We start from the raw sequence: 21,698 nt of genomic DNA, 5'->3' as shown, positions 1-21,698 counted from the left end.
AAAGCATGTGATCAGAAGTGACGGCTTACAGCTGTGGCAGATCATTTATTTCCGAAGCTCAAGGGGAGGTTCCAAACCTGCCTGGCACCTCGCAACTGGCACGAGGACCCGCTGGCCCACAACTGAAGGCTGCCTGATGCGAGCCTGTCTGCTCGGCTGGTGTGAGTGTGTGAAAATACGCACACGTGTGCACGCCCAGACACACCCCGAGCGGCTGATTCCAAAGACGGCTGGAGGAAGTTTAAAATTAACAAATGGAGACCCTAAGCTTTGACGTAAGAGTGAACAGACGAAAGCCAGCTAAGTGTGCTGGGGACAGGGGCGGCATGAAGTTGTCACTTGAAGAGTAGGAAGTTCGTATCTTTTTGAAAAGCTCTGATGATGAGACATTGTTACACAGAATGCCTAAAATTTAAAAGTGGCTAAAATACCCACTAGAATGGCTAAAATTTAAAAGACATACTACCGAGTGTAGACGAGGGTATGGAGAAACTGGGATTCTCAGGCACTGCTGGCAGGACTATCGACGGGTTCAACCCATTTTCGAAAACGGTTTGGCAGTTGCCTAAGTAATTGAACACATCTCTCTCCTATAAACCAGCAATTCCACTCCCACGTCCTACCCAAGAGAAATGAAACATGTCCACAAAAAGATTTGCATATTCAACAATATATAAAAAAATCTAAAAACCACGACCAACAGGGGTTTATAACAGGAATGCAAGCCTGGCCTAACCTTTGAAAATCAATCCATGTAATTCACCATATTACAGGTTAAAAAAGAAAAACCACATGATCATCTCAACAGATGCAGAAAGACCATTTGACAAAATGTAACATCCTGTTAAAAATGCTCAGTGAACTAGGAATAGAGGGGAACCTCCTTAATTTGATATAAGGCATTAGGAAATATCTACAGCTGACATCATCCTTAACGTAGAAAGACTGAATGCTTCCCCAAGATCAAGAACAAGACAGGAACGTGTTCTGTTATTTAGTTACTTATTTATTCATTCATTCATTTATTTAGGTGAGGAAGATTGGTCCTGAGCTAACATCTGTGCCCATCTTCCTCCATTTTGTGTGTGGGACACCACCTCAGCATGGCCTGATGAGCACTGTGTAGGTCTGCACCCAGGATCCAAATCCGCAAACCCCAGGCCGCCAAAGCAGAGCGTGCAAGCTTAACCACTGCACCACACGGCAGGCCCAGGAATGTGTTCTAATCACTTCTACTCAACGGGAACTGGAGGGTCTAGTCAGTGCAAAAAGGCAATAAAAAGAAATAAAAACCCTCCAGACTGGAAAGGAAGAAATAAAACTGCTTTTAGTCACAGACAACATGATTATATCCATGTAGAAAATGCGATGGATTCTACAAAAGCATGTGCTAAAACCAATAGGCAAGGCTGCAGGATACAAGACAAATATACAAAAATCAGCTGTATTTCTATAAACCAGCAACAAGCAATTGGAAACGGAACATCTAAAAATACCGTTTACATTCTGGAGGTTGTTGCATAACAACGTGAATGTTCTGGATTTTGTGGGTTTTTTCCCCTGATGCCAATTATTTTTATTTAATGATTTTGTTTTTGTTTTTCCAGTAATTTTATTGAGATCATAATGGTTTACAACACTGTGTAATTTTGGGCATACATTATTATTTATCAATTTCTGAATAGACTGCATCATGCGACAATGTGAATGTTCTTAACACTGAACTATACACTTAGAAGAAAGTAAAATGGTAAATTTTATATTTATTTTACCACAATTAAAAATTTTTAAATACCACTTATAATAGCATAAAAATATGAAATACTTAGGGGTGAATATGACAAAAGATGTGCAAAACGGCTCACTGAGAACTACAAAATATTGCTGAGAAAAATGAGAGGACCTAAGGACGCAGAGAGATACCACTTCCACGGGTGGGAAGATTCACCCCTGTTAAGATGTAAATTCTCTCCAGATTAACCGACAGATTCAATGCGGTTCCCGTCAGAATTCCAGCAGGGTTTGTCTTCAGTAGAAATCAGCAAGCTGATTCTAAAACTCATATGTAAATGCAGGAGGCCGAGATCAGCCACAACAACTATGAGACAGGACAGAGATGGAGAGGCCCACTACTGCGTTTAGGATGTTCTGGAAAGCCACAGTCATTGACACGGTGCGGCACTGGCATAAAAACAGACAGACAGACCCAGAAACAGACCCGCACATGTGAGGATAACTAGTTATCGACAAAGGGATAAAGGGAATTCGGTGGAGAAAGACCAATGTCTCATCAACTGCGGCTGGCACAGGTAGACGTCACCTGAACTATTCACCTCCGGAGCCCCCTCTCAGCAGACACAGAAGTAACTCGAAATGCGTCACAGCGCTAAACGTAAAACCAAAGCCAGAAAACTTCCAAAAGAAAACGGGAGAAAAATCTTTTTGACCTCGGGTTCAGAAAAGACTTTTCGGCTATAACACCAAAAGTAGAATCTGTTTAAAAAAAAAAAAAAGGGATAATTTGGCCTCATGAGAATTTTTTAAAAATCTGCTCTTTGAAAGACACTAGTCAAGGGCATGAAAAGGCAAGTCACACTGGAGACATTTGGCAAATCGTGTATCTGACAAAGGACTTGTGTCCAAAGTACACAAAGACCTATTCAGACTCAACAATAAGAAAACAAACAACCAATTACACAAACAGGCAAAAGCCTGGAGCAGACCCTGGGCAAGGATGGCAACTAGGCACAAGAAAGATGCTCCCCATCCTCCCCCGCCAGGGCAGGGGGCTGAGGGCAAGGGGCCTGCGGGAGGCTTTGGGGTGACAGCGACGTGGCCCGTCTGAGCTGTGATCACGGTGACTGCCAGCTGCACACATGGAAGGGGTGCATCTTATTGTCTACAAATCACACCTCAATGAAGGGAATTCCAGGGGGCTGGCCCGGTGGTGGAGTGGTTCAGTTCGCGCCCTCTGCTTTGCCAGTTTGGACCCTGAGTGTGGACCTAACACTGCCGTATCAAGCCATGCCGTGGCAGCGCCCCAGAGGACACAGGCGGAACCAGAGGACCTGCAACTAGGATCTACAACTACGTCCCGGGGGCTTTGGGGAGGAGAAGAAGAAGAAAAGAAGATTGGCAACAGATGTTAGCTCAGGTGCCAATCTTTAAGAAAAGTCAATAAATAAGCAAACAAATAAAGAGAATTCTAAAGAGAAGCTGGTGTGTCTACAACCCAGCGCCACCTGAAGACTAGAGAAGCAGAAAAAGCAGGGCCTCAGGGGACGCGCCCTCCCTCCCCCCAGAGGCAACATCCAGCTGGTACCTGGGGGCCGCAGGGGCCGATCCAGACCCCATCGGGTCTGCCCACCTCCACACAAGCCCCCCATTCTGGTCTGACCACTTCTGCACGAGCCCCGCCATCGAGCCTGGGGAGAGGCGGCGGTGGGGGGGGAGGCGCGGATGCTGTCTGCAGGTACATCCAAGCCCACAGTCCTGAGCCGGGAGGACACCTGGCCTGGACATCCCAGCACCAGGACCCCTCAGCCCCAGCAGGAGAGCCCCACACCCTGGTCCCAGGCTCCACCTGCCCTGGCTGCATAGCCACCCCCCTTGCCCTCCGCAGGGGCGAGCGGCCCAGGAACAAACAGACGAGCCTCCAGAGGCTGCCCTGCTCCTCTCTGGACGCTTCTGGGCACCTGGACTAGGAAACTCCCAGCCCAATGGCCTGGAGTCGGCCTCCAGGGCCTCTGTCCCCCAGGACAGACCAGGAGGCTGGTACCGGCACCCTGGGCCCAAGGGGGGCCCAAGGGTGGCCCAGGGCATGGGCTGGTGTGCGTGGAGGGGATGTGGGCCCTGCAGTGAGGGGCGGGAGAGGGGCCTGGGTCTCTGTTTATACTCCTGCCCTGCCCCACAAGTGTGGTGGCTGCTCAGCGCTGGGCCACACCCTCGCCCTCTCTGATTCGGGGTGACTACCCAGGGCCGTCTCTGCCCTAGGCCACCAGCTTCCTCCTGGCTCCCTGCCCGCAGCCCCCCCCCCCGCCCCTCCCCCCGCCCGCATCTGCCCTGCCTCTGCCTCTGCTCTGCCCTGCCCTCCCCTCGGGTGCTGGAGGTGACTCAGCGCGCACCATTTCCGGGAGCCTGGGCAGGTGAGGCCCATCCTGGGGCTGAGCCAGGCGGAGCAGGTGTGTCCCTGGGGCCAAGGCCCAGCAGGGGAGAGGAGGGAGTGTGGTGGAACCTGCCGTGGAACTGGGGTCTGGCACGGCCCTGTGGCCCAGCTCAGAGACCTTTGCCCATACCCAGGCTGAGGCCCAGCATGAGGAGGGCTGAGATCCCGGTAGAACCCGTAGAAGGAGGGAGGGGTGGGCGCCAGCCTAGGGGCTCACAGCCCCAGGCCCATCGCCCATCACAGTTACCATTTCCAGGGGCCAGCCCATCCCCATGCGCAGCACCCGCCCCGAGCCACAGTCCAGGTCCAGCCCCGCTGCCCCCGTCTGCACTGTTGTCACTCCCCACACAAGGCAGCCTGGAGTTTGTTCTCTTCGTCCTCTGTCTCCTGCTGGGACCCAGGCTCCCGGAGGGCAGGCGTTTCTGCTCTGCGCACTGACAGATTCCCACAATAAGGGGGCGTCCCGCACACAGCAGGCACCCCATGAACACCTGTGGCACCACGAACGAGTGAGGCCCACACCTGCTCCTCTCTTGCCACCCCAGCCTCCCTGTCAGCAGAAGACCCTGCCTCCGGCTCTGCCCAGAGCACAACCCCCTGAGCCCTGAGCCTCGAGACCCCCCATCACGCCTCCTTCCACTTATCACCCCGGCTCCAGTGCCCAGCTGTCATACAACGGCGAGCCCCACCCTCCACCCCCAAGCCCGTGCTGAGGAGCTGAATGTTCTAGAGAAAGACAGCCACGTAGGAGGCGCTCGGTTTGATTCAGGACCTCGGATCTCATGGGCTCTGCACAGCGTGCAGCGATGGCTCCCGGCTCCAGCTCACAGCTGCTCCCCAGAAGGCCTCACGCCTTACCTGCCTTACCTTCCCCCACCGGCCGAGCCTCGCCCTCGGCAACGCCCGCCCCGTTCTTCCCACATCGGCCCTCCACGCCCCCCGCCAGCATGCACCGCAGGCCTCTGCTCCCCCTCCTAGGTCACTTCCAGGCACTGCCTCCAGCTCCCGCTGTGCCCCCACCCCGCCGGGACCTCCGTGCTGCCCGAATCGGCGGTCAGCTTGCCCTCTTCTCAGATCCCCCTCTCAGCACACTGGTTCCCACTCCTCTCCCTCACAGCACTTTCTGCACGTGGCGTCTACGACTCTGTGCTCTTTGGGTCTCCGACCTCCCCGGCTGTTCCTCCCCAGCCTCCTCCGCTGGCTCGGCTTCCAACCGTAGGGGTGCTCCGGGCTCAGTGCCCACACCTCCCCTCCATCACCACCTCCGGGACCCACACACGGATCAGGCGTCCCCCACGAAACCCACCAAAGACCCGTGGCATAACCCGGGCCACCCTGCACCACGTGCCGCCTGCCCTCCTCTCTGTTGTTCCAGAGCCTTCCACACATTCAACGTGCTTCTTCCTGTCCCTTAACTGGCCGTGCCTGGACCCAGGGCATTTGGACAGCTGTTCTGACAGCCTGGAATGTCCTTCCTCCGGACGTTTGCAGGCCTAGCTCCTTTTCATCATGCAAGTCTCAGCTGGAGTATCGTCTTTTCTGACCACTCTTTTTTTTCTCTCTCTGTTTTTGATGAGGAAGATTGGCCCTGAGCTAACATCTGTTGCCATTTTTTCTTTCCCCCAAAGCCCCCGTGCATAGTTGCATATCTTAGTTGCAAGTCATCCTGGCTCCTATTCGTGGGACGCTGCCACAGCATGGCTTAACGAGCGGTGCGTAGGTCCATGTCCAGGACCCGAACCCTGGGCCACCAACGCAGAGCGCACGAACTTAACCACTCGGCCACGGGGCTGGCCCCTCTGACCACTCTTGTCACAGTGGCCATCAAGGGCCACTGTCCTCACACTGCTTGTTGCCACCCCTGCTCTGGTCACGCTCTGCCTGTCTGGTCTCTGTATGCAGTCACTGTGCGTCTGTCTCCTCTCACTAGAACGCACACGCCCAAGCGAAGACCTTGTCTAGCTCGGCAGGACCGCACGTGGTAAGTCATTCAGGCCACATGCACAGCGTGGAGGAAGGCGCCGTGCCTGCACTCGAGTCCAGGGTGGGCGGCCGGCCCAAGGCTCAGCCCTTGCAGGCCTCTGGCTCCCACGGCACATTGGAAGCCAGACTGCCATTGCAGCAGCTCTGCCAAGTGGCAAGATGCCTGCTGATCGGGCCAGGAGGCAGGTCTGCTCCCAGCCCCAGACTCCGACTCCGACTCTCTGCTGTCCATCTCTGGGCCTACAAACTGTCCTTGACAGCCTGGATGGAGTACCGACACAGAGAGGATTCTGGGAGGATGGTGGGACAGGAAGCCCCAGGCATCTGTACCCCACGCAGACAACAAGTGCAGCAGCAGAATCTGTCTGATGTAACTATTTTGGAAATATGGAATCTGCTTAAGTCTTGCAACTTCCAGGGAAAGACTTGGACACAAACTGCAGTTAATTTTGGTCAGTTTTAGCTCTGAGCACAGCAGCAGCTCTCACGTCCTGCCCCTACCCACAGCGGGCAGCTGTGCCGTGTTCCTGCAGTGGCCTGCACACAGCTCGCAGGAGCCGGGGTGGGCAAGGAGGGCTCTGTCCTCCAAGTATTGGGGGCCTGCGCTCTCATGACTGACTGCTGCTTCTGATCACGGGGGTGCAGACAAAGAGGGGGTGGCCACTGTTGTTGCACACCACTCCCCGCCCCCCATTGTTGCAAGCCCCTCCCCCTCCAGCTGAAGTGATTCCAGGGGATTGAAAGGGCCAGCACTGTTTTCCTGCTTTCATTCCTTGCTTTTCCCCTTTTGGAGGCCAGACATTAAAGACTAGGACATTCACAACCAACCGCACATAGAGGAAAATTACAAAGTGACCGTGCACGCCCAAGGAAAGCACAGAAAAGACCTGCGAAGACCTGAAGTTTACACCCAGCTGATCCTCAGCACACGGACAGCCTACAACAACCAGGGGGAAAAAATCAATAACCCAAACCAGCAAACCCTGGGGAGGGGGAGAATCTGATTCCAGAGTTACCATATTATTAGATTCAAATGTCCATGTTCAACAGAAAATCCCAAGGCACACAAACAAAAAAGAAAGTATGGCCCATTCAAAAGAAAAAAATAAGTCAACAGAATCTGTCCCTGAAAAGACATAACGGCAGATATATTAGAGACTTTAAAACACAGTCTTAAAGATGCTCAAAGAACGAAAGGAAGATGCAGAGAAACTCAAGAAAACAATATGTATACAAAGTGGAAACATCAGTAAGAGACAAAAAACCTAAAATGAAACCAAAAGGAAATTCTGGAGTTAGAAGACCAATAACTGAAATGAAACATTCACTAGAGGATGTCAAATCAGACTCGAGCAGGGAGAAGAAAGAACCAGTGAACTTGAAGACAAGGACAAGGAAACGACCAAGGTTGAGAAACAGACAGAAAAGACTGAGCAGAGCCTGAGGGACCCGCGGGACACCATCAAGAGGACCAGCACACGCACCACGGGGGTCCCAGAGGGAGGAGAGACAGAAACGGGCAGAAGAGAACACTTGAAGAAGTCTGGCTGAAAACTTCCCAAATCTTTTCAAAGACACGACTGTGAACATCCACGAAGCTCAAAGAACTCCAAGCAAGACGAACTCGGAGAAGCACACACTGAGACACATTACAGTCAAACTTTCGAAACACAAAGAGAGACTCTTGAAAGCAGCAGGAGGGAAGTGACTCACCACATAAAAGGGACTCGTAATGTGACGAGCAGATCTCTCGTCACAAACACTACAAGCAGAAGACAGCCAATATCGTCAAAGGACTCAAAGAAAGAAACTGTCAATCGAGAATCCTATATCCAGAAAAACGGTTCTTCAAAAGAGGGAGAAATCAAGACATTCCCAGATAAAGAAGAGCTGAGGGGGTGCGACCACTGGACCTGCCCTGCAAGAAGTGCTCACGGGCATCCTGCAGGCGAGACAAACGGACGCTGGACAGCACCCTGAAGCCACAGGGAGAAATGCGGATCTCAGTAAAGGACAACACGTGGGCAAGGATAACGGCGAGTACTGTTGGAACAACAGCTTGGAACTGTACTCTGTTTCCTACATCATTTAAGAGACTAATATATTTAAAGAAAAAAACTACCGTTAATGTAAAAGCTGACATTACTGTAACTTCGGTTTGTAATTCCAAATCTTGTTTCTTACACAATTGAAGAGACTACTGCAGTTAAAAGAATTATTTGTTTCAGCTTTTGGGGCACACAATCAGAAAGATGTAATTTTGCGACATCAACAACTGAAAAAAATGGGGATGGAGCTATAAAGGAGCACAGTCTTTGTATGTTGTTGAAGTTAAGCTGACATAAATTCAAATAGGAATGTTATAACTTCTGGACATTAAATGTAATCCCCATGGTAACCATGAAGAAAACAGCTATAGAAGATACAAAAAATGAAATAAAAAGAGAAATTTAAACATTTCACTACAGAAAAAAAAACCCAAATAAACACAAAAGAAGACAGGAACACAGGAAACGAGACCAAAAAACCCTACAGGGCATACAGAACACCAACAGCACAACGACAGGAGTAAGTGCCTTATAATCAGTATTTACTGTAAATGTAAATGGGTTAAACTCTCCAATCAAAAGACAGAGATTGGGACCCTGCCCTGATTGTCTAGGGGTTCAAGTTCAGGGCTCTCACCGCTTGGGCAGCCCGGGTTCATTTCCCGAATGCAGAACCACACCACTCGTCTGTCAGTAGCCATGCTGTGGTGGCTCACGTAGAGGAACCACACCCCTCGTCTGTCAGGAGCCGTGCTGTGGTGGTGGCTCACGTAGAGGAACCAGAAGGACCTACAACTAGGATGTACACCCACGCACTGGGCTGTGGGAGGAAAAACAAAAAGAGAGAGATCGGCAACAGGTGTGAGCTCACGGTGAATCTTTCCCTGCAAAAAATAAATGAAGAAGTACACATATACATAAATAAAAGATATCATACGATGTATCTTCTCGAAAGGAAACTGGAAAATTCACAAAATTGTGGAAATCAAACAGCACTTTTTTTTAAAGATTTTATTTTTTTCCTTTTTCTCCCCAAAGCCCCCTGGTACATAGTTGTATATTCTTAGTTGTGGGTTCCTCTAGTTGTGGCATGTGGGCGCTGCCTCAGCGTGGCCTGATGAGTGGTGCCATGTCCGCGCCCAGGATTTGAACCAACGAAACACTGGGCCGCCTGCAGCGGAGCGCGCAAACTTAACCACTCGGCCACGGGGCCAGCCCCTAAACAGCACATATTTAAACAACAAATGAATCCAAGAAGAAATCACAAGGGAAATTAGAAAACACTTAGAGATGAATGAAAACGAAAACACAACCTACCAAAATTTATGGGATGCAGCAAAAGCAGTACTAAGGGGGAAAGTTATAGCTACAAATGCTTACATTAAAAAACAAGAAAGCTCTCAGATCAACAGCCTAACTTTACAACTTAAAGGACTAGAAAAAGAACAACAAACTAAACCTAAAGCAAGAGGAAAGAAGGAAAAAGATAAACATTTGAGTAGAGATAAATGAACTAGAGAATAGAAAGACAATAGAGAAAATAAGTAAAAACAAAAGTTGGCTCTTCAAAAAGATCAACAAAATTGACAAACCTTTAGCAAGATGGACAAAGGAAAAGAGAGAGAAGAGTCAAATTACTAAAATCAGAAGTGAAAGGGGAGACGTTACTACCAATTCAACAGATGAAAAGAATTATAAGGCAGTACTATGAACAATTTACACTGAATAATTGGACAACCTGGATGAAATGGTCAACTTCCCAGAAACACAAGACTAAATCAGGCAGACAGACACTCTGAACAGACCTCTAACAACTAAGGAGACTGAATCAGTGATGGAAAACCTCCCAGCACAGAAAAGCCCTGTGTCCCGTGGCTGCCCTGGGGAATCCCACCAAACGATTAAAGAACCGCCATCAATCCTCCTCACACTTCTCCACAAACCTGAAGAGGACGGGACACTTCCTAACCCATCCTACGAGGCCAGCATGACCCTGACACCAAGGCCAGACAAAGACGCCACAAGAAAAGAAAACTGCAGACCAATATCCCTGACGATCATTGATGCAAAATCCTCCAGAAAATACCAGCAAACTGAATTCAGCAGCGTATGAGGATTACGCCCCATGACCAAGTGGGATTTATTCCTGGAATGCAAGGACGGCTCCACATGTGAAAGCCAATCAGCATAATACCCCACTTAACAGAATGAAGGGAAAAAACACACAATCATCTCAACTGATGCTCAAGAAGCATCTAACAAAATTCAACACTCTTTCATGATAAAAACACTCAGTAAACTAGGCAATGAAGAAAACTACCTCCACATGATAAAGGCCCCACAGGAAAACCCACAGCAAACATCACGCTCAATGGGGAAAGACTGAAGCTCTTCCTCTAAGATCTGGAACGAGACAAGGATGCTCATTTGCAACATTTCCATTCAACACAGCACTGAAGTTCCAGCCACAGAAAGTAGGCAAGAAAAAGAAATAAAAGGCATCCAAATCGGAAAGAAAGAAGTAAAATCCTCTGCTTGCAGATATGATCTTACACGTAGAAAATCCTAAAGCATCCACAAAAAAGCTGTTAGAATAAATGAATTCAGCAAAGTAGTAAGATACAAAGTCAACTGCATTTCTATACACAAATGATGAACAATATGAAAAGACGTTACAAAAACACTTCCGTTTACAACAGCATCAAAACCAATAAAATACTTAGGAATTAACTTAACCAAGGAAGTGAAAGTCTTGTATAATGAAAACTACAAAACTTTGCTGAAAGAAATTACAGAAGACATAAATAAATGAAAACACATCCCACATTCATGGATTGGAAGAATTAACACTGTTAAAATGTCAGTATCACCCAAAGCAATCTAAAAATCCAATGCCATCCCTTATCGAAATGCCAAAGACACCTTTTTCAGAAATAGAAAAACTCATCCTAAAATTCACATGGAATCAAAAGGGACCCCAAATAGCAAAAACAATCTTGAAAAAGAGTAACAAAACTGGGGCACTCACACTTCCCGATATCAAAACTTACTACAAAGCTACAGTAATCAAAACAATGTGGCATTTGGGGCCAATTCAGTGGCACAGTGGTTAAGTTTGTGCACCCTGCTTTGGCAGCCCAGGGTTCACTGGTTCAGATCCTGGGCACTGACCTACGTACCGCTTATTGAGGCAGGCGTCCCACATATAGAGCAGAGGAAGATGGGCACGGATGTTAGCTCAGGGCCAATCTTCCTCAGCAAAAAGAGGAGGATTGGCAGCAGTTAGCTCAGGGCTAATCTTCCTCAAAAGAGAAATAAAAAATAATAATAAAAATTTAAAAACCCAAAAAAGTCAATGTGGTATTAGGATAAAAACAGACACACAGACCATTATAATAGAATAGAGAGCCCAGAAATAAGCCCTCACATATACAATCCAATGATTTCTGACAACGGTGCCAAGATCATTCAATGGAGAAAGGACAGTCTTTTTAATAAATGGTGCTGGGAAAACTGGACATCCACATGCAAAGAACAAAGCTGGACCCTCACCTAACACCACATACAAATATTAACTCAAAATGGATCAATGACCTAAATGAAGACCTAAAATGATAAAACTCTTAGAAGAAAACATAGGACAAAAGCTCCATGACATTGTGTTTGGAAATGATTTCTTGGCTATGACACCAAAGGCACAGGCAACAAAAGAAAAAACAGACAAACTGGACTTCATAAAAATTTTAAAATTTTGTGCATTAAAAGATACTACCCACAGAGTAAAAAGGCAACCCACAGAATGGGAGAAAATATTTACAAGTCCTATATCTGATAAGGGAATTAATATCCAGAATTATAGAGAGAAAACTAAAACTCAACAACAAAAAGCAACCCAATTCAAAAATGAGCAAAGAGGGGCCAGCCCAGTGGCATAGTGGTTAAGTTCATGTGCTATGCTTCGGCAGCCTGGGATTCCTGGGTTCAGATGCCGGGTGTGGATTTACACACCATTCATCAAGCCACACTGTGGCAGCAACCCACACACAAAATAGAGGAAGATTGGCACAGATGTTAGCTCACTGACAATCTTCCTCAAGCAAAAAGAGGAAGATTGGCAAAAGATGTTAGCTCAGGGCCAGTCTTCCTCACAAACACACAAAAAAAGAGCAAAGGACTTGAATAGACATTTCTCCAAAGAAAATATATGAATGGGCAATAAGCACATGAAAAGATGCTCAACATCACTAACAATTAGGGAAATGCAATTCTGGATATAGACCCAAAAGAACTGAATGCAGGGTCTCGAAGAGCTATTTGTACACTCATGTTCACAGCGGCATTATTCACAATAGCTAAAACACGGAAGCAACCCAAATATCCATCAATTAATGAGTGCGTAAGTAAATGTGGTCCATCCATACAATGGAACATTATTTGGCCTTAAAAAGGAAGGAAATGGAAACCAAAAAAAAAAAAAAAAAGCTGGGGTAGCTATACTTATATCAGATAAAATAGACTTTAGGACAAATACTGTAATAAGAGACAAAGAAGGTCATTACCTAATGAAAAAGTAGTGAATCCAACAAGATGATATAACATTTGTAAATATTTATGCACCCAATATAGGATCACCTAAAAATATAAAGCAAATATTAATTTAGGTCTTAAAGAGAGAAATAGACAATAGTACAATAATAGTAGGGGACCTTAATACCCCACTTTCACCAGTGGATAGATCATCCAGACAGAAAATCATGAAGGAAACATTGACCTTAAATGATACGTTAGACCAGATGGACTTAACAGATATAAACAGAACATTCCATCCAAAAGTAGCAGAATACACATTCTTCTCAAGTGCACGTGGAACATTCTCCAGGATAGATTACATGTTAGGCCAAAAAACAAGTCTTAATAAATTTAAGAAGACCAAAATCATATCAAGCAATTTTTCCAATCACAATGGTATGAAACTAGAATCAATTATAAGAAGAAAACTGGAAAATTCACAAATACGTGGAGATTAAAAAACATGCTACTAAGCAATTAATGGGTTAAATAAGAAATCAAAAGAGAAATTTAAAAAAATACCTTGAGACAAACGAAAATGGAAATACAACATACCAAAACGTGTGCAATGCAGCAAAAGCAGTTCTAAGATGGAAGTTCACAGCAATAAACGCCTACATCAAGAAACAAGATCTCAAATAAACAACCCAACTCTGCATCTCAAGGAACAAGGAAAAGAAGAACAAATGGAGCTCGAAGTTAGCGGAAGGAAGGAAGGAAGTAACACAGATCAGAGCAGAAATAAACAAAATAGAGACTAAAAAGACAATAGAAAAGACCAATGAAACTAAGAGCTGGTTTTTTGAAAAGATAAACAAAATTGGCAAATCTTTAGCTGGACTCACCAAGATGAAAAGAGAGAGAACTCAAATAAAATCAGAAATGAAAGAGGAGACATTACAGCTGATACCACAGAAATACAAAGGATCATAAGAGGCTGCTATGAACAGTTATGAGCCAAAAGATTGGACAACCTAGAAGAAATGGATAAATTCCTAGAAATATACAAATTACCAAGACTGAATCAGGAAGGAATGAAAAATCTGAATAGACCAACTAGTAGTATGGAGATCGAATCAGTAATCGAAAATCTCCCAACAAACACAATTCCAGGACCAGATGACTTCACTGGTGAATTCTATGAAATATTTAAAGAAGAATTAACACTAATGCTTACCAGACTTCCAGAAAACAGAAGAGGAGGGAACACTTCCAAACTCATTTTACAAGGCCAACCTCATTACCCTGATACCAAAACCAGACAAGGATGCCACAAGAAAAGAAAATTACAGGCCAATATCCCTGATGAACACAGATGGAAAAATCCTCAACAAAATATAAGGAAAACAAATTCAACCATACATTAAAAGGATCGCACATCATGATCAAGTGCAATTTATTCCAGGATAGAATTATGGTTCAATATCCACAAATCAATCAATGTGATACACCACATTAACAAAATGGATAGAAATCATATGATCATTTCAATAGATGCAGAAAACACATTTGACAAAACTGAACATCATTTACGATGAAAACTCTGAACAAAACTGAGTATAGAGGGAACATACCTAAACATAATAAAGGCCATATATCACAAGCCCACATTTAACATCACACTCAAACGTGAAAAACTGAAAGCCATCCCTCTGAGAACAGGAACCAGACACGGGTGCCCACTCTCCCCACTCATATTCAACATAGTATTGCAATACTGGAAGTCCTAGCCAGAGCAATTAGGCAAGAAAAAGAAATAAAAGGCATCCTGGTTAGAAAGGAAGGAGTAAAACTGTCCCTATTTGCAGACGGCATGATATTAGATATAGAAAACCCTAAAGACTCCATCAAAAAACTTAGAACTAATAAACAAATTCAGTAAAGTTGCAGGATACAAAATCAATATACACTATTGCACTAATATGCACTAATAAAGAACTATCAGAAAGAGAAATTTTTAAAAATCTATCTATAATTGCATCAAAAAGAATAAAATACCTAGCAATAAATTTAGCCAAGGAGGTGAAAAATCTGTACACTCAAAACTGTAAGACACCGATGAAAGAAACTGAAGACAAAACAACAAAAAAAGGAATTGTATTCTGTGCTCATGGATTGGAAGATTAATATTGTTAAAATGCCCATACTACCCAAAGCTATCTGCAGATTCAAAGCAATCCCTATCAAGATTCCAATGGCATTTTTCACAAAAATAGAACAAACAATCCTAAAATTTGTATGGAACCACAAAAGACCCCAAATAGCCAAGGCAATTTTGAGAAAGGGGAACAAAGCTGGAGGTATCACACTCCCTGATTTCAAACTATATTACAAAGCTACGGTAATCAAAATATCAGGGCACCGGCATAAAAACAGACGCACAGATCAAAGGAGCAGAACAGAGAGCCCAGAAATAAACCCAGGCATATATGGACAATTAATGTACGAAAAAGGAGCCAAGAACATACAATGGAGAAAGGACGGTCTCTTCGATAAACAGTGTTGGGAAAAGTGAACAGCCACATGCAAAAGAATGACAGTGGACTGTTACCTTACACCACACACAAAAATTAACTCAAAATGGATTAAAGACTTGAATGTAAGACCTGAAACCATAAAACTCATAGAAGAAAACATAGGCGGTAAGCTCCTTGACATAGGTCTTGGTGATGCCTTTTTGGATCTAATACGAAAAGCAAAAGCAAAAATAAACAAGCGGGGCTACATCCAACTAAAAAGCTTCTGCACAACGAAGGAAACCATCAACAAGATGAAAAGGCAACCCACTGAACGGAGGAAAATATTTGCAAATCATATATCCAACAAGGGGTTAGTATCCAAAATATATAAAGAACTCATGCAACTCAATAGCAAAAACACAAACAATCCGATTAAAAACTGTGCAGAGGCTCTGAATAGACATTTTTCCAAAGAAGACACACGAACGCTGACAGGTACATGAAAATATGGTCAACATCACTTGTCATCAGGGAAACACAAATCAAAACCATAATAAGATGTCACCCAACACCTGTCAGAATGGCCATCAGCAAAAAAGACAAGAAATAAGTGCTGGCGAGGATGTGCAGGAAAGGGAACACTAGTGCACTGCTGGTGGGAATGCAAACTGGCGCAGCCACTACGGAAAACAGCACGGAGGGTCCTCAAAAAATTAAAACTAAAACTACTATATGATCCAGCATTCCACTGGGTATTTATCCAAAGAAAATTAAAACACTAACTCGAAAAGATATAAGCACCTCCCTGTTCATTGCAGCACTATTCACCACAGCCAAGACACGGAAGCGACCTAAATGTCCTTTGGTGGATGAATGGATAAAAAAATTCTCTCTCTCTCTCTCTCTCTCTCCCTCGCTCATACACACACACACACACACACACACAGAGAAGAATATTCTTCAACCATAAAAAGGAAGGAAATCTTGCCATCTGCAACCACATGGATGGACCTTGTGAAATATTATGCTAAATGAAATAAATCAGACACACATGTGTGGAATCTAAGAAAACAAAGAAACAAACAAAAACTAAAAATGCAGAACTCATAGATACAGAGAACAGACTGGTGGCTGCCAGAGGGAGGTGCGTGAAATGGGTGAAGGGGGCAAAAGGTACAAGCTTCCAGTTATCAGAGAAATAATTCCTGGGGATGTAACGTACGGCGTGGGGACCACAGTTAATGCCGTGCTGTACATCTGAAAGTTGCTAAGTGAGTAGATCTTAAAAGTTCTCATCACAAGAAAAAAAAATTGTGCACCTATGTGTGGCGATCATTACGTTGTACACCTGAAACTAATAGAGTGTTACACGTCAATCAGATCTCAGTTGAAAAAGAAGGAAGGAAATTCTGACACCTGCTACCGCACGGATGAACACTGAGGACGCTGTGCTGAGTGAAATAAGCCAGACACAAAAGGACAGACACTACGATCCCACTTCCGCTTCCACGACTCTAAGAGGCACTTAGAGGAGTCGAATTCATAGACAAAGTGGACGGCGGGGGCCGGGGCCGGGGCGGGGCATGGGGAGTGAGTCTTCAATGGGGCCAGAGTTTCACACTTACAAGACGAAAACAGTTATGGGGATGGAAGGTGGCCAGGGCTGCACAACAGCGCGAATGCATTTACTACCACTGAACTGCACATTCAACAATGGCTGAGATGGTAAAGTTTATGTTATGTGTATTTTAACACAATAGAAATAAGAAAAAAAGTGCAGGTCCCAGACTGCAGGGGGCCTGACAGGGTGGGACAGGAAGTGGATAAGAGCAGACGAGGAGGACCCAGACCTCCCCCTGCCACCTTGGATGCCCGCAGAGTCCCTTCCAGTCCTTCTATTTGTGAAATGGGATCACGCAGCCAGCTCGAAGGTCTGGGGAGTAAGTGACCAGGTGACGTACCTGCTGGCAGGCACCCAATGCAGAGCAGGGCTTAGTAAACGCCCTGAGTCTAAAGCCAGCAGCAAACTCGGCGTGTGGGGCCTGGGGACAGGGGCAATGTCACCCCCTGCTCGAGATGCATCCGGCGCACAGGCCCAGGTCACACCCCTGCGAGCAGGGGGAGGCCAGGCTGTGCCCCGCTCAACTGAGCACTTAGGGAGTCCACTCTGGGGTAACTCGGCCAGTGAGTCACCCCCAGCATCACACATGGGGGTGGCCACGCCTGCCATGCCAGGGAGGGGGGCGCAATCTAGGAGGGAGGTGAGGGCGCTGGTCAGGGCCGGGGCACCAAGCACGCAGGCAGAGGGAAAGGCCCTGGCCCCTCCCCAGCCCTGGGTGCCACTCGTGGCCAGCACCAGCCCTGCATACCTGGCCGCCGGATGGGCAGGCACCACGGTCCTGCTGGCCTGTGGCCCAAGCACGAAACTAGGTGAGGAGAACAGTCTGGCGGTTCCCTGAGCAGTCAGACATAGAGTCTCCACATGACCAGCAATTCCACCCCTCAGTCCATGCCCCAGACACTTGAAAGCAGGCACCCGCACACCCACGTTCACAGCAGCACTATGCACAATCGCCAGAAGGTGGAAACGACCCAGGTGTCCGTCAGCAGTGAAGGGATAAACACACGGGGTCCTCCCTGCAAGGGAATATTAGTCAGCCTCGAAAAGGAAGGACATTCTGACACCTGCTACCGCGTGGATGAACCTTGGGGACACTGAGCTGAGTGAAATAAGCCACAAAAGGACAAACACTGTAGGATTCCACTCATGTGAGGCTCCCAGAGGAGTCAGACTCACAGAGACGGAAAGTAGAACGGAGGGGCTGGGGAAGGGGCAGGGGGTCGTTGTTTGATGGCGGCCGAGTTCCAGATTTACAGGATAAGAGTTCTGGGAGCTAGGTGGTGGCGACAGCTGCACGATAACGTGAATGTACTTAATGTCACTGGACTGCACACTTAAAATGGTAACTTTTATGTCATGCATATTTTACCACAATAAAAAAAAGTTTTTTCACCCAAAAACCAGGTGGGCTGCTGCCCCAGGGAGCGTGGTGGAGGGGGGACTGTCTGCCCAGCCCACCCCTCAGCAGGCCCCCGCCAGCCACACACTCAGGGGACCCTCTCTCAAACTAGGCCAAATTCCTGCAATTCCTCCCACCAAGATGCTCCTGGCCTGGCTTATAGCAATTTCTGAAAAGTCACCTCTGCCTTGAAGCCTTCTGGGTTTGAGTGAGGAGCTCCTGCTGCGAGTTCCCCGCCTTGGCCTTGCAGGCACATACTCCAGGCCCAGCTGAGCCTCGAGCACCAGCCCCCAGGGCCACTCTCACACGCGGACACCCCTGGGTCCTGGCTACAGAACACACACCCGGAGCAGCAGGACCTCCAAACCACGCGACTTGTCAGAAATGAAGGTCTGCTTGTTGAGCCCCGACCCGGCACACCGGAAAGCCCTCAGAATTGGTTTCACCTGCTGCTCCAGGAGATTCAGATGGCCAGGTGACACGAATCAAAGAACCACACAACTGTCACCCACCCGAAAACCCAGTTAAAGGCTGAGACCCCGTCCTTCTGGGCACTGGACCTGAGGCTCAAAGGGGAGAACAGATCATTTGTCCCAACTAGGCAGGCAACCCGGAGGGAGCGCTGAGGCGTCACCCGCCCAGGACAGGGACCCCACCCAAGCCTCGCAGAGGAATGGACTCAGGTGTGCCTGCCCCCCGGTCCGTAGCGAGAAGAGGCCCCTGGGAGGGAGGCCGTCAGACGGGGCCCCATGGTCAGGGTGTGGGGGAGTCCACTGCTGGAGCAGATAATGCGGAAGGTTGGAAGCAGGTCCTGTGGGGGTTGCAGGGACCCCCCAGACTGACTCCCTCCCAGCTGCCCTCGAGTGGCCAGCTGGCTAGGTCTGCCTACGTCCACTCCAAAAAACCCCAGACCTGGCAATTAGAGGCCGCCCAGGCCTGTGCTGCGCCCTGCTGTCCAGAGCCGACGCCGTGGGGACTCCACGCCAGCGATGCCCTGCTCCTGGCTGGCTGTGGGCGGGAAGAGCAGCCAGGAGCCGGTCCGTGTGACGGTCCTCTGACAACAGCATAATGCACTGTGCCCCTTTCTGCCCCCATCAATGCCAGAGTGGCCCCTAGTCGCCCATCTGGGCCACAGCAGGGACAGGAGGCCCCAGAGGCACCCCACAGTGGCACAGAACGTGGACAGACCACATGGGCTTCAGCTGAGAAGCAGCATCCGAGGGGGCGAGAGGGGAGGCAGGGCTGGAGCGGGGCACGCTGGAAGGGGGCAGGCAGAGTGGGCGGGCTGCGGCCGGCGTAGGAGCCCTGCTCTGCCTTTGAGACAGCACGTCCGGCCCCTAAGACAGCCCCAGCTCTCAAGGCCTCAGTCTCTGTACGACGGGGACAACCGCTCACATCCTGCCTGCTCCTCGGGCAACCAGGCAGAGGAGGCGGGATGCTGATGTCACGGGCCAATTCTGAAAACCGAGGGGCTTGGCCCAACACCAGGGAAAGCTGCGCTCCCCAGAGCCGCCTGCCCCAGACGGCAGTGTGCCTGCTCGGGGCAGTGGCCCCTGGCCCCAGGGGCTGGGCTGGGCACGGCAGCTGCAGGGCGCACCATCCCAAGGAAGCCCCTCGCCCTCCTGCCAGGCTGGGGGGCCTGGAGGCGGCTGCAGGGAGGCTCTGGGTCCAAAGGAGCCGCTCCTGGGCAGTGCGGTCAGGAAGGAGAGGGGCAGGGCCTCCCCCGACTCCCACGCCCCAGGCCAAGGCTGAGAGCAGACCGAGCTGACTGCTCGTTCTCACCGGCCTCTCCCTAGCACGGCCGGCTCTCGGAACAAGTGGAAATACAGGTCTGGGAGAGGGGGCGGGGAGAGTGTGGAGTGAGCCCCGCTGGCAGGAGCAGCTACAGCAGCCATGGTGGTGCCACCCCCACCTCGGAGTGGGCCCGCGCTGCCCCCCTCGGGAGGTGGGAGCCGGAAAGGCCTCTCAGCCAGCCCGGCTTGCAGAAAAGCCTGTCACTGCCTCCCCTCTGGGACACTCGAGCTGCTGACCTGGGGCTGCCAGAGACCCCTCCCAGCCCACGCAGGGGCAAGAGAGCAGAGCTGGGGACTGGGTCCTATTCTAGGGGTGTCCAGAGGCTGCGCGTCTCAAACAGGTGTCTGGGGACAAAGGCAGGGTCTTCCCACCTTCCCTCTCCAGGGGGCCTCGGCCACTCCCGAATGTGTTAGGTTTGTTCTGAGGGGCTCAGACTAGGAGCCCCCAGTGGGGTATCCCCTGGAGTGCCAGGGGGACAGCCCCTGAGTTGGGCCACCCTCCAGGGCGGGGGCATGAGCAGGTGAGCCTGGAGGGCCTGTGCCTGCCCACCCGCCCGCAGAGGACCAGCCAGGGCTGCCCACTCGGAAGCAGAGTCCTGCCTGCCGGTCTGAGAGCTCAGCCGTTCCTTTTCCTGCCGACCCAAGACTAGCGTCCCCGGGAAGGAAGAGGAAGCACCCAGGACGCCAGCGCCTTGGAAACCACCCAGAGCAGGGGCCACCCAGGAGCAAAGTCCGGGAGATGCCCGCTGGCAGGATGAGGTGCAGGTGGCCCGGGTGCCGGTTCCCAGTCGCACCTGCCCCCCAGCCCCACCTGATCTGGCCGCCTGTCCCAGAGCAGCTAGGCGCGGGGCTGGGGGGAAGGGAAGCCCTTTCCCACCGGCTCCACGTGGAGGCGGCCGGGGCTTCCTCCCCCTTCTCGGGGCGCAGTGCACAAGGGTGGCTCTAGGCGGGGGCCCATGACGTCACCTCCAGGTGGCGGGGAGCCAGGTGGACCCCACACCCACGCAAAGAAGCAGGCGGGCCGGCTCGCCTGTCCTCCCCCTGCAGCCGGTCGCCCGCCGCGATTTCCTCTTTCTTTGCGGAGCCGGGGCTTTCGCAACGCGGCGGCGGTCCCCGGGTGACAGCGAGACACGCAGCCTGGGGGGGAGGGGAGGAGGCGACACAGCCGGAGGCCGGGGGCCGCGGGCGGGCGACGTCCGGGTCCCCGCAGGTGCACGCCGGGCCCGCGCCCCACCCGAGCGGGGACCAAGCAGCGCGGCCGGCGCCCCCGGCCACGCAGGCGCCGCAGCACCCCTCCCGGGCCCGGGGCGAGCATCCAGGCCGGCGCCCACCCAGACCAGCACCTACCCTGGGCGCACCCACCGGCCCGCACCACCCGGGCCGCATCCACCCCGGCCCCGCACCCACCCGGGCCCCGCACCCACCGGGCCCGCACCTACCCGGGGCGCCGCAGTCGGCGCAGTGCGCGTTCCCCGGCCGCTGCAGCAGCTCCAGGACGGCCCTCCGCCGCTCCTTGGCCATGGCCGCGATGCCGCCCGCCCGCGAGGCCGGGGCCGGGCCGGGAGCGTCCGCCCCGCCGCGCTAGAGCCCCGCGCAGGCCGCCCGCCGCCGCCGCCCCTGCGCCATCCTGGGCGGCCTCAGCCCGCGCGCCGGTTCCGCAT

At 49.9% G+C, this 21,698-nt stretch overlaps 1 protein-coding gene across 3 annotated transcripts in view; it reads right to left on the bottom strand.

The window, feature by feature from the left end:
* Positions 1 to 21,678, bottom strand: part of ADAP1 (ArfGAP with dual PH domains 1) — a 62,705-nt gene extending 41,027 nt beyond the window's left edge. For all 3 annotated transcript variants that reach the window (XR_006889352.1, XM_046666270.1, XM_046666271.1), the window contains exon 1: positions 21,477 to 21,678. Coding sequence is in view for 2 of the 3 variants with exons in the window: in XM_046666270.1 (XP_046522226.1) it covers positions 21,477 to 21,558 (82 nt within the window). In the remaining variant the exon portion in view is untranslated. The remainder of the gene's footprint in view (positions 1 to 21,476) is intronic.
* Between the last annotated feature and the right edge of the window lie 20 nt (positions 21,679 to 21,698).

This window comes from Equus quagga, chromosome 7 (assembly GCF_021613505.1).
Source record: "Equus quagga isolate Etosha38 chromosome 7, UCLA_HA_Equagga_1.0, whole genome shotgun sequence".
In the NCBI taxonomy this organism is placed as follows: Eukaryota; Metazoa; Chordata; class Mammalia; order Perissodactyla; family Equidae; genus Equus; species Equus quagga.
The sequence above is the reverse complement of the archived record's forward strand: the minus strand, read 5'-3'. Positions and strand labels throughout refer to the sequence as shown.